The sequence below is a fragment of the Mobula hypostoma genome, chromosome 20 (assembly GCF_963921235.1).
Source record: "Mobula hypostoma chromosome 20, sMobHyp1.1, whole genome shotgun sequence".
Lineage (NCBI taxonomy): Eukaryota > Metazoa > Chordata > Chondrichthyes > Myliobatiformes > Myliobatidae > Mobula > Mobula hypostoma.
This window is the reverse complement of record NC_086116.1, coordinates 21,024,751-21,039,069: the sequence shown is the minus strand read 5'-3', so window position 1 is coordinate 21,039,069 and position 14,319 is coordinate 21,024,751. Positions and strand designations below refer to the sequence as shown.

General features: G+C 36.6%; 1 protein-coding gene across 1 annotated transcript in view; it reads right to left on the bottom strand.

The window, feature by feature from the left end:
• The window catches only part of LOC134359594 (mucin-2-like), a 40,880-nt gene that overhangs the window by 25,026 nt on the left and 1,535 nt on the right, over nt 1–14,319 (bottom strand). Inside the window, exons 4-21 of the mRNA XM_063073091.1 lie at nt 14,048–14,101; nt 12,871–12,924; nt 12,527–12,580; nt 11,741–11,794; nt 10,560–10,613; nt 10,216–10,269; nt 9,429–9,482; nt 9,080–9,130; nt 8,256–8,309; nt 7,906–7,965; nt 7,117–7,170; nt 5,983–6,036; nt 5,643–5,696; nt 4,910–4,963; nt 4,570–4,620; nt 3,353–3,403; nt 3,029–3,079; nt 2,303–2,356 (exon numbers count right to left, since the gene is read on the bottom strand). Coding sequence (XP_062929161.1) covers nt 2,303–2,356; nt 3,029–3,079; nt 3,353–3,403; nt 4,570–4,620; nt 4,910–4,963; nt 5,643–5,696; nt 5,983–6,036; nt 7,117–7,170; nt 7,906–7,965; nt 8,256–8,309; nt 9,080–9,130; nt 9,429–9,482; nt 10,216–10,269; nt 10,560–10,613; nt 11,741–11,794; nt 12,527–12,580; nt 12,871–12,924; nt 14,048–14,101 — 966 coding nt within the window. The remainder of the gene's footprint in view (nt 1–2,302; nt 2,357–3,028; nt 3,080–3,352; nt 3,404–4,569; nt 4,621–4,909; nt 4,964–5,642; nt 5,697–5,982; nt 6,037–7,116; nt 7,171–7,905; nt 7,966–8,255; nt 8,310–9,079; nt 9,131–9,428; nt 9,483–10,215; nt 10,270–10,559; nt 10,614–11,740; nt 11,795–12,526; nt 12,581–12,870; nt 12,925–14,047; nt 14,102–14,319) is intronic.

Sequence of the window (14,319 nt, the reverse complement as noted above, 5' to 3'; positions counted from 1 at the left end):
GAGGAGTTGGCCAGAATTGATTGAAAAAGAACACCAGCAGGGATGACAGCAATGGCTGGAATTTCTGGAAGCAATTTGGAAGGCACAGGATATATACATCCCAAATCAGGAAGAAATGTTCTAAAGGAGAAATGACACAACCGTGGCTAACAAGAGAAGTTAAAGCCAACATAAAAGCCAATGAGAGCGCATATAATAGAGCAAAAATTAGTGCAAAGTTAGAGGATTGGGAAGATTTAAAAAGCCAACAGAAGGCAACAGAAAAGTCATTAAGAAGGTAAAGATGGAATATGAAAGTAGGATGTCTATTAATATTAAAGAAGATACCAAAACTTTCTTCAGATACATAAGTATAAGAGAGAGAAAAGATTCCAGCATGGATAAAGTAATGGCTGATTGGCAGGAGACAAAGTGTGCAAATAAAAGGACTTTTCTGACTAGCTGTTGGTGACTAATGGTGTTCCACAGGTGTCTGTGTTGGAAGCAATTCTTTTTACGTTATATGTCAATGATTTGGATGATGGAATGGATGGCTTCGTTGAAAAGTTTCCAGATGATATGAAAATAGGTGGAGGAGCAGATTGTTTTGAGGAAATTGGAGAGGCTATAGGAACACTTAGACAGATTAGGAGAATGGGCAAAGAAATGGCACATGGAATACAGTGTCGGAAAGTGTATGGTCATGCACTTTAGAATATAAAACCAAGGATGTAATTTTGAAACTTTATAAAGCCTTGATGAGGTCTTACTTGGAGTATTCTGCGCACATATATGACCTTTTCTTAGAGAGGATATGCTGAAACTGGAGAGGGATCAAAGGAGATTTATGAAAATGATTCCAGGACTGAAAGAACACTTGATGGCTCTGGGGCTCTATCCACTGGAATTCAGAAGAGTGAGAGGTGACCTCATTGAAATTTATCTAATGGTGAAAAGCCTTGATAAGTGGATGAGGAGAGGATGTTTCCTATGTGGAAGAGACTAAAACCAGAGGCCTCAGAATAGAGGGCATCCTTTTAGAACAGAGGTGTGGAGGAATTTCTTTAGCCAGATGGTGGTGGATCTGTTGAATTCTTTGCCACAGTGGAGGCCAATTCTTTATGTATATTTAAGACAGAGGTTGATAGATACGGGGAGAAGGCAGGAGAATGGGACTCTGAGCAAAATTGGATCGCCACAATTAAATGACGGAGCAGACTCAATGGGCCAAATGGCCCAATTCAGCTCCTATATCTTATGAATTTTATGGTCTTATTACTAATCTGATGTGGAACTGACTGTGGTTCCTGTTGTTGATGTTGTCAGTGTTGTTCCTTATAAAAAGAAAAGTATATTATGCTCAACCACAGCAGCCTATCTTTGGTTGTACAAGTCCAATGATTTTGGAAGCTCTCAAATTATGTTAGTCTTATATTTTATAGCCAAAATGTCTGACAATCTTATGCACTTATTTGTGGCTTGTATGTAAAAAGTCACGTGTCATAATAGAAATGAAATATTTTCCAAGCATCCACACATTGTCATCAGTGTGGCAGATGGAGATCAACCCATCTGTAAGATGGTAAGTGTGAGGTGGTTCATTTTGGTTGGTCAAGTATGATGGCAGAATATAGTATTAATGGTAAGACTCTTAACAGTGTGGAGGATCAGAGGGATCTTGGGGTTCAAGTCCATAGGATACTCAAAGCTGCTACGCAAGTTGACTGTGTGGTTAAGAAGGCATATGGTGTATTGGCCTTGGTCAAATGTGGGATTGAGTTCAAGAGACGAGAAGTGATGTTACAGCTATATAGGACTCTGGTCAGACCCCACCTGGAGTACTGTGCTCAGTTCTGGTCACCTCACTACAGCAAGGATGTGGAAACTATATGTATTGTGCTGTAGGTTTTCTATATTTCTATGTTTGCATTCCGTGAGGAAGGAACGTTCCATCTATTTGTAGTGGTAGCATCCAGTAGTTACCGGGCATTGGGCTACATTCAGAAATCTAGCAATTATTAAATATCCTCAGTAGGTTCCTAGGAGGAGAGGAAACTTCACTGAAAAGTTGGTGGCACTGAAACTTAGTTTTCATGGCCACTAAAGTGTGCCATGCTCATTGATGCTTTTGAAAATACTGAGGGCAGTGTGATCCCGCAAGACACCTGTTCAATTCAAAAGCTGTTGTTGATGTTGTTGGAATTGTTTCTAATGAAAGAAAAGAATATCACTGTAAAGTATGGCAGGCAAATTTTAATTACATTAGAAGTGTCAACTCTTTGTCTAAAAAATCGTTTATATTTACCGAAAGAATTTTCCTTACCTGTTGTCGAACCGGTGGTGGATACAGTTGTGCCAGTTGTTGATGATGTTATTCCTGGAGAAAAAGTACATTGTGATTCAGCTGGATCAGGAAGCTTAAAACATGAGTCAGCAGATATTAATCAAGCTGGCTTGAATTTATCGAGTACTATTGAGTAAACCATATCCCAATTATTTTAAGGGACCAATCAGTAACCTATTCTGTCAATGTTCTATTGCACAGCATTTAGTAAGCATGTCATGTATGAGTATATGCATATATTTGGAAAATCTTCGCAGTTATTTATTACATGGACCAGTGAGAATAGATATTTATTACATGGACCTGTGAGAAGGTGTGGAGGGAATTTTGGGAAGGGTAGGATAAATAATCGCTTTCACTGACTGTGTCTGAAAATTTGGAGATGCATTCCCCGAAGAAAGAACATTCCATCTCTATGTCAATACAATATTCAATAGCTATTGCACAATGTGCTATATTCAGAAATCTAGCTATTATTAACTATTTTCAGCATGTTTTGAGGATGGAGAAATCATTGTGCTGAAAAGTCATTGGCATTGAAATTTAGTTTTCACGTCCACCAAGGTAAGCCATGCTCATTGCTGCTTTTGAAAATACTGAGGGCAGTGTAGTCCTGCAAGACACCTGGTATGCAGAAGCTTTTCCTCAATTTTTCCAGTGGAATGTTGTAATTTTATTCAGGTTTGCAAAGGTGTTATTACTAACCTGATGTAGTACTGACTGTGGTCCCTGTTGTTGATGTCGTTGGTGTTGTTTCTAATGAAAGAAAAGCGAGGCAAACAAGTGTTACTTGTTGCAGTAAAATGTATCAAAGACCGTGATAAGTTACCAGTTTAAATACAGTCCATTACCAACATTTCCATAGTACTTTGGTTGAATATTTTTGAGCCAAAATATATAATAACCTTATACATTTATTTTGAGCTAATACATTAAAAATGAACTGTAATAATAGAGGTGAAATTTACTACAGGTACCCACTGATTGTCGTAAGTTTTTTGTGATGTGTACTGAAAGGACTTTCCTTACCTGTTGTGGGAGTTGTGGTGGACACAGTTGTACCTGTTGTTGATGTTGTTCCTGGAGAAAAAGTATAATTGTGTTACAACTCAATCAGGAATGTTAAGTACCGAGAGCAAGGGGTTACTTTTGGTATACATCAGCAAAGCATAATAAGACTGGCTTGAATTTATCAAGTTCGATTGAGGAATACATAACCAGATCATATTAAGGGTTTTGACCCCCATTTGGAAAGTGCGTCATCTGTGGGTGTTGGAATATATTCAGAATATTTTACTGCAATTCTAAATGGATGCTAGTGACATGGACAAGTATGAAAGTGTGAAGCGGATTTTCAGAGCAGAAGGATAAACAATCTCCTTCACTGACTGAGTATAAGAATTTGGAGGTGCATTCGCTGAGGAATAAGTGTTCCATGTCTTCGTCAATATAGTTTTCAGTAGTTACCGAGAAATGTGTTATATTCAGAAATCTAGTTATTATTCAACATCCTCAGCATGTTTCTAGGAGACAGAGGGCTCTTTACTGAAAAATCCTAGGCACTGAAATTTAGTTTTTGTTGTAATTTTTTTGAGAAGAAATATAACCGACCGTTCCTGAAGTTTAATTTTAATGGAATTCTGAATAGATATTTATTACATGGACCGGTGAGGAGGTGTGAAGGGAATTTTGGGAAGAGCAGGTTAAAAATTCTCTTTCAATGACTGCAGTCTGAGAATTTGTAGGTGCATTCCCTAAGGAAAGAACATTCCATCACATTGTCACTACAGTATCTAGTAGTTATCAGGATGCTATATTCAGAAATCTACCTGTTATTAAATATTTTTAGCATGTTTTAAGGATGGAGAGATTACTGTGATGAAAAGTCATTGGCACTGAACTTCAGTTTTCATGTCTACCAAAGTGAGCCATACTCATAGCTGCTTTTGAGAATACTGCAAGTAGTGTGATCCCGCAAGACACCTGGTCATTTCATAAGCGATTATGATATTTTTGTAGTGAGAGGTTCTAATGTAATTCAGAAGAAAGAGAACCAAATATTCCTGAAGTTAGATTTAATGCAATGTTATTATACCCAGCAGAGAGGTGCTAAAGGAGAAGTGAATAGTTTGTAAAAGTGCTATGACATGGTTCCACATGTTATATGAAATTCAGCATAACTGATTCGAGCAATGAGATGCAGAAGAAGAAGTTAATGGTTGGCCTTGAGAAATGTTTTAACTAACCTGATGTGGTTCTAACTGTGGTCTCTGTTGTTGTTGTCGTTGGTGTTGTTTCTAATGAAAGAAAAGAATATTATTGTAAAGTATGGCCGGCAAATTTTCATTGTTGCCCCTGACTGTATCGAAGGCAGAGAACAACACCAGCTAATATCCTTCATATTTCCTCAATTTTTTTTCAGATTTCACAAATACTTTGATGAATTTGAGCTGATATATGAGACTAAAATCTGTATATACAGCAGAAATGGTATCAAAGAAAATTTTCAACTCAATGTGTGCTGTTGTAGAAGTGTCAAGTCATTGTCTTAAATTAGTGTATATTTACTGGAAGAATATTCCTTACCTCTTGTGGAAATGGTGGTGGAAACAGTTGTACCAGTTGTTGATGATGTTGTTCCTGGAGAAAAAGTCATTGAATTTCAGCTGGATCAGGAAGTTTAAAATATCAATCAGCAAATATGAATCAGACTGCCTTGAATTTATCAACCATAGCCGGATAATTTAAAGGGACCAATTGATTCCTGTTTTGTCAATGCTCTACTACACACCATTTAGTAAGCATGTCATCTATGAGTATATGAATATATTTGGAATATTTTCCTGCAATTCTAAATAGATATATATGACATGAACTAGTGAAAAGATATGCGGGGAATTTTGGGAAGAGCAGGATAAAGATTTGCTTTCACTGACTGAGTCTGAGAACTTGGAGGTGTATTCCCCGAGGAAGAAATGTTCCATATCTTAGTTGATGTAGTATTCAGTAGTTATCAGGCAATGGGCTACGTTCAGAAATCCATCTGTTATTCACTATCCTCACCATATTTCTAAGATGGTTTTCATGTCCACCAAACTGTGCCATGATCACAGCTGCTTCTGAGAATACTGAGGGAGTGCAATCCTTCAAGGCCTTGTCAATTCATGAGCTATTCGAATACTTTCGCAGTGAGAGGTTGTAATTGTATTCAGAATAAATATAACCAGCTGTTCCAGAAGGTAGATTTAATGGAATGTTGTGATATCCAGTAGAGAAGTTCTGAGGTAGAAAGGAATGGTTCGCGAATGATATTACTCACCTGATGTGGTACTGACTGTTGTTCCTGTTGATGTTGATGTTGTTGGTGTGGTTTCTAATGAAAAAAAGCATATAGTACTCAACCACAGCAGACAATTGTTGGTTGTTGCAGCAGAATGTATTGAAGACATTGACACATAAGTACTTTAATTTACAGTCCGTACCAATGTGTTTCAGAGAACTTTTGTCCAATATTTTTGAGCAAAAATGAGGTACAATTTTTTGCATTTATTTCGAGCTATTATGGTAAAAATAAATGATAATAATTGAGGTGAAATGCATTACAGATATCACTACACTGTCCTAAGATTTTGTGATGTTGCTGAAAAGACTTTCTTTACCTGTTGTGAAACTTGTTGTGGACTCAGTTGTACCAGTTGTTGTTGTTGTTGTACCTGGAGAAGAAATACAATTTTGCTTCAACTCAATCAGGAATCTTAAGTTCCAAGTGCAAGCTGTCACTTTTGGTTTGAGTCAGCAAAGACTAATTGGACTGGCTTGAATATATGAAGATCCAATGATGAATATGTAACCAGATTCTATGAAGAAACCAATTAATTAATGTTTTGTCAATGATCTATTGCTCAGTATTTGGAAAGCATGCTATCTCTGGACGTTGGAATATATTCTGAATATATAAGTGCAATTCTAAAAAGATAGTCATAGTCATACTTTATTGATCCCAGGGGAAATTGGTCTTCATTACAAGTTTCACCATAAATAATTAAATAGTAATAAAACAATAAATAGTTGAATAATAATATGTAAATTATGCCAGGAAATAAGTACAGGACGAGCCTATTGGCTCAGGGTGTCTGACTCTCCAAGGGAGGAGTTGTAATGTTTGATGGCCACAGGCAGGAATGACTTCCCACGACGCTCAGTGTTGCATCTCAGTGGAATGAGGTATTTATGACATGGACATGTGCTAAGATGTGAAATGAAACTTAGGAAGCGAAGGATAATTAATTTCCTTCACTGATTGAATTTGAGAAGATAGTTGAGGTTCACTGAGGAATGAATGATCTCCTGCCCAGTATTTGGAAAGCATGTTATCCGTGGGTGCAGGAATTTATTCAGAATATTTAAGTGGAATTCTAAGCAGGTAGTTATCATCTGAACGTGTGCTGAGATGTGAAATGAATCTTGGTCAGAGAAGGATAAAAAATTTCCTTCACTGACTGAATTTGAGAAGTTGGTTGTGGTTAGCTGAGGAATGAATGTCCCAAGTCTTCAAAAATAAGGTATTTAGGAGTTACTTGCTAATGTGGTAAATTCAGAAATCTAGGTGTTTTTAAACATCTACAGCATGTTTCCTGGAGGATGAAGATATTTTATTGCACAGTCATTGTCAGTGAAATTAGATCTTTGTATCAAATCAATTGTGCCCTGCTGAATGCGGCTTTTCAAAGTATAGAGTGCACTCTGCACCTGGTCAGTTTACTGGAAGAATTTACTGGAAGAATACTCCTTACCTGTCGTGGAAGTGGTCGTGGACACAGTTGTTCCAGTTGTTGATGATGTTGGTCCTAGGGAAAAAGTACATTGTGATTCAGCTGGATCAGGAAGCTTAAAATATGAATCAGAAAAATGATTCAGACTGATTGAATTTTTCAATTACTCTGAAGGAAACTATAACTAGATTATTGTAAGGGACCAATCGATTCCTGTTTTCTCAATGTTCTAATACACACCATTTAGTAAGCACGTCATCTATGAGTATATGAAAATGTTTTGAAAATTTGTGAGGAATTGGAAATAGATATTTATTACATGAACTGGTGAGAAGGTGTGAAGGGAATTTGGTAAGAGCAGGAAAAAGATTCTCTTTCATTGACTGAGGCTGTCAATTTTAAATGTGCATGCCATGAGGAAAGAATATTCCAGATCTTCGTCGATGAAGTATTCATTAGGTATCCGGCAATATGCTATATTCAGAAATCTCACTATTATTAAAGATCGTCAGCATATTTTGAAGACGGAGAGACAACTGCACTGAAAAGTCATTGGTACTGTCATTTAATTTTCATGTCTACCATAAACTGCCATGCTCATTGCTGGGTTTGAGATTGCTGATGGCAGTGCAATCCCACAAGGCCTTCTGAATTCATCAGCTATTCCAGTATTTTCACAGAAAGTGGTTGTAATTGTAGTCAGAAGCAATATCACCAACTGTTCCTCAAGTTAGATTGAATGCAATGTTGTGATATCCAGCAGAGAAGTTGTGCGGTAGAAAGGAATGGTTTGCGAATGATATTACTCACCTGACGTGGTACTGACTGTGGGTCCTGTTGATGTTGATGTTGATGTTGTTGGTGTGGTTCCTCATGAAAAAAAAACGAAATAATACTCAATCACAGCAAACAAGTGTTGGTTGTTCCAGCAGAATGTATCGAAGACTATGACGTGTCAGTACTTTAATTTACAGTCAGTATCCAACATTTTTCGGAGGGCATTTTATCCAAAATTTTGAGGCAAAATAGGGAACAATTTTTTGCATTTATTTGGAGCTATAGTAGTAAAATTGAAGCCTCACAACTGAGGGGAAATGTAGTGCAGGTATCCACACATTCTCTAACGAGTTTGTGATGTTTACTGAAATGACTTTCTTTACCTGTGGTGGAACTTGTTGTGAACACTGTTGTACCAGTTGGTGTTGGTGTTGACCCTGGAGAAGAAATACAATTGCGTTTCAAGTCAAGCAGGAATCTTAAGTTAAAAGTGTCACTTTTGACTTGAGTTAAGAAAGATTAATTTGACTGACTTAAAGATTTGAAGATCTATTGTGGAACAAATAACCAGTTTATATTGATTCTTATTGACCAATTGATTCTTAGTTTGTCAATGATGTCATGCCCAGTATTTGGAAAGCATGTTCTCTGTGGCTACAGGAATTTATTCAGAATATTTAAGTGGAATTGTAACAAGAAATTTATTATGAGGATATGTGCTGAGCTGTGAATCGAAACTTGTTCAGAGACTGATAAACAATTTCCTTCCCTGACTGAATTTGAGAAGTTGGCTGTGGTTCGCTGGGGAATGAATGTCCCAAGTCTTTGTCAATAAGGTATTTAGTAGTTTCCTGCTAATATGGTAAATACAGAAATCTAGGTGTTGTTTATCACCCACAGGATGATTCATGGAGGATGAGGGTATTTTACTGAAAAATCATAGTGAATGTAATTTGATTATTTTTCCCAATCAATTGTGCCATGTTTAATGTGGCTTTTCAAGGTATAGAGTGCGCAGAGCTCCAGAGGGCACCTGGTCAATTTACATGCCATTTTGATATTTGTACTGTGAGAGTTTGTAATTTTAATTCAGAAGATATGAAAGAGATTCTTCCACATTTCATGTGCCATTCACATCTTAGAATCTACAAATGAAAAGCAGAAGGAGAATGTAATGTTTGATGTTGTAAAATGTTATATTACTAACCTGATGTGGTACTAACTGTGGGCCCTGTTGTAGTTGTTGTTCCTGTTATTTCTAATGAAAGAAAAGAATATTATTGTAAAGTATGGCAGGCAAATTTTTAGTGTTGCTGCTGACTTTATCAAAGGTATGGAGAACAATAGCAACTGAAGAACTTCATATTTGCTCAGTTGATTTTCAGATTTCACAGCAACATGGTCTGATAGTTCTGAGCGAAAATCTGAGAGACTGAAATCTGTATTGTCTTCAGTAATGGTATCAAAGGATATTGTAAACTCGGTGTTAAGTTTCGGAGAAATGTCAAGTCATTATCTTAAAATTAGTTTATATTGACCTGAAGAATATTCCTTACCTGTGGTGGAAGTGGTCGTCGACACAGTTGTTCCAGTTGTAGATGATGTTGGTCCTAGGGAAAAAGTACATTGTGATTCAGCTTGATCAGGAAGCTTAAAGTATGAATCAGAAAAATGATTCACACCGATTGAATTTTTAAATTAATATTTAGGAAACAACAGCTAGATTATTGTAAGTGACTAATCGATTCCTGTTTGGTCAATGTTCTAACACACATCACTTAGTAAGCATGTCATCATGAGTATATGAAGATGTTTGAAAAATGTGCTTGGAATTCAAAATAGATATTTATTAGATGGTCTGGGGAGAAGGTGTGAAGGGAAATTGGTAAGTGCAGGATAAAGATTCTCTTTCAATCACTGAGGCTGTCAATTTGGATGTGCATTCCACGAGGAAAGAATGTTCCAGCTCTTCGTCGATGAAGTATTCATTAGGTATCAGGCGAAATACTAGATTCAGAAATCTCTAATGTATTGAAGATCGTCAGCATATTTTGAAGATGGAGATACCACTGCGCTGAAAAATCATTGGTATTGTCATTTAATTTTCATGTCTACCATATACTGCCATTCTCATGGCTGGTTTTGAGATTGCTGATGGCAGTTCAATTCCACAAGGCCTTCTGAATTCATCAGCTTTTCCAGTATATTTGCAGAAAGTGGTTGTAATTGTAGTCAGAAGCAATATCACCAACTGTTCATGAAGTTAGATTGAATGCAATGTTGTGATATCCAGCAGAGAAGTTGTGCGGTAGAAAGGAATGTTTTGCGAATGATATTACTCACCTAACGTGGTACTGACTGTGGGTCCTGTTGACGTTGATATTGTTGGTGTGGTTCCTAATGAAAAAAAAAAGGATATAATACTCAATCACAGCAAACAAGTGTTGGTTGTTGCAGCGGAATGTATTGAGGTCTTTGACATGTCAGTACTTTAATTTACAGTCAGTACTCAACATTTTTCAGAGGGCATTTTATCCAAATATTGAGGGAAAATAAGGTAGAATTTATTGCATTTATTTGGATCTATAGTAGTAAAATTGAAGCTTCACAACTGAGGGGAAATGTAGTGCAGGTATCCACCCATTCTCCAAAGAGTTTGTGATGTTTACTGAAATGACTTTCTTTACCTGTGGTGGAACTTGTTGTGGACACTGTTGTACCAGTCGGTGTTGGTGTTGACCCTGGAGAAGAAATACAATTGCGTTTCAAGTCAAGCAGGAATGTTAAGTTAAAAGTGCAAGGTGTCACTTTTGACTTGAGTTAAGAAAGAATAAATTGACTGACTTAAAGATTTGAAGATCTATTGAGCAACATATAATCAGTTTATATTGATTCTTATTGAGCAATTGATACTTAGTTTGTCAATGAAGTCATGCCCAGTATTTGGAAATCATATTATCCTTGGGTGCAGGAATTTATTCAGAATATTTAAGTGGAATAATAAGTAGGAATTTATTATGAGGACATGTGCTGAGGTGTGAATCGAAACTTGTACAGAGACTGATAAAAAATTTCTTTCCCTGACTGAATTTGAGAAGTTGGTTGTAGTTCGCTGAGGAATGAATGTCCCAAGTCTTTGTCAATAAGGTATTTAGTAGTTTATTGCTAATGTGGTAAATACAGAAATCTAGGTGTTGTTTATCACCCACAGCATGTTTCTTGGAGGATGAGGGTATTTTATTGGAAAGTCATTGTCAATTTAATTTGATTTTTGTATCCAATCAATTGTGCCATGGTCAATGGGGCTTTTCAAAGTATAGAGTGCGCAGAGCTCCAGAGGGCACCTGTGAAACTTACATGCCATTTTGATATTTGCACTGTGAGAGTTTGCAATTTTAATTCAGAAGATATGAAAGTGATTCTTCCACATTTTATGTGCCATTCAACATCTTAGAATCTCCCAATGAGAAGCAGAAGGAGAATGCAATGTTTGGTGTTGTAAAATGTTATATTACTAACCTGATGTGGTACTAACTGTGGGCCCTGTTGTAATTGTTGTTCCTGTTATTTGTAATGAAAGAAAAGAATATTATTGTAAAGTATGGCAGGCAAACTTTCAGTGTTGCTGCTGACTGTATCAAAGGTATAGATAACAATAGCAGCTGAAGACCTTCATATTTGCTCAATTCTTTTTCAGATTTCACAGCAACTTGGTCTGATAATTCTGAGTGAAAATCTGAGAAACTGAAATCTGAATTGACTGCAGTAATGGTATCAAAGTATATTCTAAACTAGGGGTTAAGTTTCGGAGAAATGTCAAGTCATTATCTTAAAATTAGTTTGTATTGACCTGAAGAATATTCCTTACCTGTGGTGGAAGTGGTCGTCGACACAGTTGTTCCAGGTGTAGATGATGTTGGTCCTAGGGAAAAAGTACATTGTGATTCAAGTGGATCAGGAAGCTTAAAGTATGATTCAGAAAAATAATTCACACCGATTGAATTTTTCAATTAATGTTTAGGAAACTACGACTAGATTACTGTAAGTGACCATTCGATTCCTGTTTGGTCAATGTTCTAATACACATCACTAAGAAAGTATGTCATCATGAGTATATGAATATGTTTGGAAAATTGGCTTGGAATTCGAAATAGATATTAATTAGATGAACTGGGGAGAAGGTGTGAAGGGAAATTGGTAAGCACAGGATAAAGATTCTCTTTCAGTGACTGAGGCTGTCAATTTGGAGGTGCATTCCACGAGGAAAGAATGCTCCAGCTCTTCGTCGATGAAGTATTGATTAGGTATCAGGAAATATGCTATGTTCAGAAATCTCGCTTTTCTTAAAGATAGTCAGCATATTTTGAAGATGGAGAGACTATTCTACTGAAAAGTCATTCTTCCTGTCATTGAATTATCATGTCTACCAGTACTGCCATACTCATTGCTGGTTTTGAGATTATTGATGGCAGTTCAATTCCACAAGCCCTGCTGAATTCATCAGCTTTTCCAGTATATTTGCAGAAAGTGGTTGCAATTGTAGTCAGAAGCAATATCACCAACTGTTCCTGAAGTTATATTGAATGCAATGTTGTGATATAGAGCTGAGAAGTTGTGCGGTAGAAAGGAATGTTTTGCGAATGATATTACTCACCTGACGTTGTACTGACTGTGGGTCCTGTTGACGTTGATGTTGTTGGTGTGGTTCCTAATGGAAAAAAAAGGATATAATACTCAATCACAGCAAACAAGTGTTGGTTGTTCCAGCAGAATGTATTGAAGACTTTGAGGTGTCAGTACTTTAATTTACAGTCAGTACCCAACATTTTTCAGCGGGCATTTTATCTAAAATTTTGAGGCAAATTAAGGAAGAATTTTTTGCATTTATTTGGAGCTATAGTAGTAAAATTGAAGCTTCACAACTGAGGGGAAATGTAGTTGAGGTATCCACCCATTCTCCGAAGAGTTTGTGATGTTTACTGAAATGACTTTCTTTACCTGTGGTGGAACTTGTTGTGGACACTGTTGTACCAGTTGGTGTTGGTGTTGACCCTGGAGAAGAAATACAATTGCGTTTCAAGTCAAGCAGGAATCTTAAGTTAAAAGTGCATGGTGTCACTTTTGACTTGAGTTAAGAAAGAATAATTTGACTGACTTAAAGATTTGAAAATGTATTGAGGAACATATAATCAGTTTATATTGATTCTTATTGACGAATTGATGCTTAGTTTGTCAATGAAGTCATGCCCAGTATTTGGAAAGCATGTTATCATTGGGTGCAGGAATTTATTCAGAATATTTAAGTGGAATAATAAGCAGAAATTTATGATGAGGACATGTGCTGAGGTGTGAATCGAAACTTGTACAGACACTGATAAAAAATTTCTTTCCCTGACTGAATTTGAGAAGTTGGTTGTAGTTCGCTGAGGAATGAATGTCCCAAGTCTTTTAAAATAAGGTATTTAGTAGTTTTCTGCTAATGTGGTAAATACAGAAATCTAGGTGTTATCACCCACAGCATGTTTCTTGGAGGATGAGGGTATTTTATTGGAAAGTCATTGTCAATGTAATTTGATTTTTGTATCCAATCAATTGTGCCATGGTCAATGGGGCTTTTCAAAGTATAGAGTGCGCAGAGCTCCAGAGGGCACCTGTGAAACTTACATGCCATTTTGATAATTGCACTGTGAGAGTTTGCAATTTTAATTCAGAAGATATGAAAGTGATTCTTCCACATTTTATGTGCCATTCAACATCTTAGAATCTACCAATGAGAAGCAGAAGGAGAATGCAATGTTTGGTGTTGTAAAAGGTTATATTACTAACCTGATGTGGTACTAACTGTGGGCCCAGTTGTAGTTGTTGTTCCTGTTATTTCTAATGAAAGAAAAGAATATTATTGTAAAGTATGGCAGGCAAACTTTCAGTGTTGCTGCTGACTGTATCAAAGGTAAAGATAACAATAGCAGCTGAAGTCCGTCATATTTGCTCAATTCTTTTTCAGATTTCACAGCAACTTGGTCTGATAATTCTGAGTGAAAATCTGAGAAACTGAAATCTGAATTGACTGCAGTAATGGTATCAAAGTATATTCTAAACTAGGGGTTAGGTTTCGGAGAAATGTCAACTCATTATTTTAAAATTAGTTTATATTGACCTGAAGAATATTCCTTACCTGTGGTGGAAGTGGTCGTCGACACAGTTGTTCCAGGTGTAGATGATGTTGGTCCTAGGGAAAAAGTACATTGTGATTCAAGTGGATCAGGAAGCTTAAAGTATGATTCAGAAAAATGATTCACACCGATTGAATTTTTCAATTAATGTTTAGGAAACTACGACTAGATTACTGTAAGTGACCATTCGATTCCTGTTTGGTCAATGTTCTAATACACATCACTTACTATGCATGTCATCATGAGTATATGAAGATATTTGGAAAATTTGCTT